Genomic DNA, 5,000 nt, shown 5'->3' on the forward strand with positions numbered 1-5,000 from the left:
CTCCCAGTCTGAAACACATAGAACAGACGATTGTGACTGTCTATACGGGCCTCCCAGTCTGAAACACACACACATAGAACACATGACTGTGACTGTCTAACAGGCCTCCCAGTCAGCAAGGCAAATATATTGTATGCACTGAGTGGACAAAACATTAGGAACACCTGCTCTTTCCATGACATAGACTGACCAGGTGAAAGCTATGATCCCTTATTGATGTCACTTGTTAAATCCACTTCAATCAGTGTAGATGAAGAGGAGGAGACAGGTTAAACAAGGATGTTTAAGTCTTGAGACAATTGGAGCATGGATTGTGTGTGTGTCATTCAGAGGGTGAATGAGCAAGACAAAATATTTAAGTGACTATAAAACGGGGTATGGTAGTAGGTGCCAGTCGCATTGGTTTGAATGTGTCAAGAACTGCAACGCTGCTGGGTTTTCCACGCTCAACAGTTTCCCGTGTGTATCAAGAATGGTCCCCCACCCAAAGGACATCCAGACAACTTGACACAACTGTGGGAAGCTTTGGAGTCTACATGGGCCAGCATCTCTGTGGAACGCTTTCCACACCTTGTAGAATCCAGGCCCCGACACAGTGAGGCTGTTCTGAGGGGAAAAGGGGTTGCAACTCAAACATCATGAAGGTGTTCCTAATGTTTTGTACACTCAGTGTATATGACACACACTGAAATAAGTCAACCACTAATTCTAATATTATTACTAATTGTATAAATTCTACCATGTCAGATTATGAGTCGGTCAACTGACATGATCAGGATTTTAATCTTTCTCTTTCTCCCTGAGAAACACACACTACTCACTGGGAGGAAGTGGCTCATCTACTCTCTGGTAGCGACCCATGTCGTGACGGACAGAGGGCAGGGAGCGGACGGACTGGTGACCGTTGACTTGACCTGTGGCCCCTGAAGAAGATGAGGAGAGAGGAACACATTAAAACACACTGTGGCCCCTGGACAAGATGAGAAGAGAGGAAGACATTTAAACACACTGTGGCCCCTTGACAAGATGAGAAGAGAGGAACACATTAAAAACACACTGTGGCCCCTGGACAAAATGAGGAGAGAGGAACACATTAAAAACACACTGTGACCCCTGGACAAGATGAGAAGAGAGGAACACATTAAAACACACCGTGGCCCCTGGACAAGATGAGAAGAGAGGAAGACATTTAAACACACTGTGGCCCCTTGACAAGATGAGAAGAGAGGAACACATTAAAAACACACTGTGGCCCCTGGACAAAATGAGGAGAGAGGAACACATAAAAACACACCATGGCCCCTGGACAAGATGAGAAGAGAGGAACACATTTAGACACACTGTGGCCCCTTGACAAGATGAGGAGAGAGGAACACATTAAAAAACACCGTGGCCCCTGGACAGAATACAGATTAAACACACGAGTGCACACGCACACTCAAACACACATTAAAACCTCACTGTGTCATGCAAACCAGAGGGAAAGACCGACATAATCTGACAACAATCAACGTTAATAAACGTCAAGTGAATAATACTGTTATTTTCCCCGTTTCTTAATCCTTTTGTTCTTTTGTTCATTTTCCAAAGATCTTTTTAGAGGATTTAAGGAGCTTTTCATGTTTCTTTCCTCGTCCTGAACCGGGTCAATCCCTCTGTGGTACTGTACGGTATGACCATGGAGCAGAAACATCACTCTGGACAAAATATCACAGAAGATATTGTAGATGCACATCAACCTCTATGGGAGGACCATGAACAAAGTGTCCACCTGAACATTCCAAAATGCCTCTGAAGACCTAACACAAACCGGTGGCAGGTCAACTATGTTAGCTAGCGCCGTCGTTGACTTTAATGGAGCCAAAGACAGACCTAACCGGGTAGGGTCAACTCACTGTCACTGTGAAATAGACACAAATTACTTCTTTAAAATTTGTGACAGGCACACGGAAAAGTCACACACTTTTCACAACGCATTTTATGTGTCTTACACACAATGTGTGTACATTATGTTATACCCCCCCCCCCCCCACCCATCCTCCCCAACCAACCTCCCTGCTATTGTTTCTGGCTTAAGTAATTGACTGTTTTTATCTGGGATTGAAATGCACTGTATACAAAATCGTGTCCTACACACATTTGTGTACTTTTACTTTGTGCCTGTCATGAATTTCCAATAAGCAATTTGTGTGATACTGGGTTGCTGTGTCCTGTCTCTCACCTCCTGCCTCGCTGCCCTCCTCAGAGACACTCTGAGAAGAGTCGATTGGCCCGCTCGCCTCAGAAGACCGCGCCCCCTCCTCCTGAGACACGCCTCCAGACGCCTGCATGGACCTCCTCTGCCAGATCTCCCCGCCCTCTTCTTCCTCATTGGCTGCTGCGCTGACGGTCCTTGCTCCTGTGACATCAGAGCCAGAGGCCCCGCCCCCCTGGTCGGCAACGCTACTGGTCGTCGGGGAGGTTGCAATGGCACTTGCTCCTTCACTGGATGACTCCGCCCCTTCCTCCTCAGCCTTGGGCGCCATTTCCTCTTCCTTCCGTCCCTTCTGAAAATAGAGCAGAGTATTCTTTATTGTTAAACTTTGGCATTTATCCTTCATCACTAAGATATGAACACATTTAGATGAACCTAAAGTTGAAATGTACAGTAAAATACATGTGGTGGAGCGTTCTGTTAGGAGGTGGGCCTGCCCAGACCCTGGTCTGACAGCACCACTCACCTGAGTAGTGGATGTCTTCAGAACAGCAGGCAGTGAGTTCCTGAGGGGCTCCTGGGCTGCTGTGGCCCCTGAGATCGTTGGTTGCTGGCTGGCCTCAGTCCTGGCTGCCACAGCGTCCTCTGACACCCCCTGCACTGCAGTATTCGTCTCAGGTATTGGAGATAGAGGAGCCCCAGCTCCAGCCCCAGGACCAACCACAGATCCAGGTCTGGCCTCAGCTCCAACCCCAGGTCTGGCTACAGTTAGAGTGCCAACCACAGATCCAGGTCTGGCTACAGTTAGAGAGCCAACCACAGCCATGGATCCAGCTCCAGTCCTCGCTTCAACTGCAACTCCAACCCCAGCCATGGATCCATCCCCAGATCCAGCCCCATCTCCAGCTCCATCCCCAGATCCAGCCCCATCTCCAGCTCCATCCCCATCCCCATCTCCATCTCCATCCCCAGATCCAGACCCATCTCCAGCTCCATCCCTAGATCCAGCCCCATCTCCAGCTCCATCCCTAGATCCAGCCCCATCTCCAGCTCCATCCCCAGATCCAGCTCCATCTCCAGCTCCATCCCCAGCTTTTGTCCCCTGTGCTCCCTCAACCTCTCCCCTGTTTGCCTCTGTCCCCTCTTTCTCTTGTTTCCCCAGGTCCTGAGAGGCAGCTCCCTTCCCAACCCCAGCCTGAACACCATTGGCCAGTGGCAGCAAGGGCTTCCTGTCATGGGGTGGATGGTCCCTGGACGGCCCTGCCTCCTCGTCTTCATCAGAGTCTATATGCAGCATGGCGCTGAGTCGTGTGTTCGTCGGGAAACTGGACCTCAGCTTGGGTGACGTCGCGCCCAGGGGCCGCTCTCCCGGGCCCTTAGGAGCTTCGATGGCATCCAAGTAGTCGTTGAGGGACACCTGTCGATGGGTGTGGCCGCCCGGGATTGCCAATCCTAGTTAGATTAGATTAGATACTTTTATTGTCTCTTGTTCACAGAAATGTACTTTGCGTACAGAAAGCATGTTACATTAAAAAACACCAACAATTACATGTTACATGAAACATACTAACAGTTACATGAAACATATTAACAGTTACATGAAACATACTAACAGTTACATGAAACATACTAACAGTATGACAGTTACATGAAACATACTAACAGTATGACAGTAACATGAAACATACTAACAGTTACATGAAACATACTGACAGTTACATGAAACATATTAACAGTATGACAGTTACATGAAACATACTAACAGTATGACAGTTACATGAAACATACTAACAGTTACATGAAACATACTAACAGTTACATGAAACATATTAACAGTTACATGAAACATATTAACAGTATGACAGTTACATGAAACATACTAACAGTTACATGAAACATACTAACAGTATGACAGTTACATGAAACATACTAACAGTATGACAGTAACATGAAACATACTAACAGTTACATGAAACATACTGACAGTTACATGAAACATATTAACAGTATGACAGTTACATGAAACATACTAACAGTATGACAGTTACATGAAACATACTAACAGTTACATGAAACATACTAACAGTTACATGAAACATATTAACAGTTACATGAAACATACTAACAGTATGACAGTTACATGAAACATACTAACAGTATGAGAGTTACATGAAACATACTAACAGTTACATGAAACATATTAACAGTTACATGTTACATGAAACATACTAACAGTATGACAGTTACATGAAACATACTAACAGTATGACAGTTACATGAAACATACTAACAGTTACATGAAACATATTAACAGTTACATGAAACATACTAACAGTTACATGAAACATATTAACAGTATGACAGTTACATGTTACATGAAACATACTAACAGTATGACAGTTACATGAAACATACTAACAGTATGGACAGTTACATGAAACATACTAACAGTATGACAGTTATATGAAACATACTAACAGTATGACAGTTACATGTTACATGAAACATATTAACAGTATGACAGTTACATGTTACATGAAACATACTAACAGTATGACAGTTACATGAAACATACTAACAGTATGACAGTTACATGAAACATACTAACAGTTACATGAAACATACTAACAGTTACATGAAACATACTAACAGTATGACAGTTACATGAAACATACTAACAGTATGACAGTTACATGAAACATACTAACAGTATGACAGTTACATGAAACATACTAACAGTATGACAGTTACATGAAACATACTAACAGTATGACAGTTACATGAAACATACTAACAGTATGACAGT

At 44.4% G+C, this 5,000-nt stretch overlaps 1 protein-coding gene across 1 annotated transcript in view; it reads right to left on the minus strand.

Annotated features, from left to right (window-relative positions):
* LOC110512788 (E3 ubiquitin-protein ligase HECW2) overlaps positions 1–5,000 on the minus strand; it is an 83,958-nt gene that overhangs the window by 21,103 nt on the left and 57,855 nt on the right. Inside the window, exons 10-12 of the mRNA XM_036982120.1 lie at positions 2,721–3,646; positions 2,222–2,546; positions 822–923 (exon numbers count right to left, since the gene is read on the minus strand). Of these exons, the coding sequence (XP_036838015.1) occupies positions 822–923; positions 2,222–2,546; positions 2,721–3,646 (1,353 nt within the window). The remainder of the gene's footprint in view (positions 1–821; positions 924–2,221; positions 2,547–2,720; positions 3,647–5,000) is intronic.

This window comes from Oncorhynchus mykiss, chromosome 7 (assembly GCF_013265735.2).
Source record: "Oncorhynchus mykiss isolate Arlee chromosome 7, USDA_OmykA_1.1, whole genome shotgun sequence".
Lineage (NCBI taxonomy): Eukaryota > Metazoa > Chordata > Actinopteri > Salmoniformes > Salmonidae > Oncorhynchus > Oncorhynchus mykiss.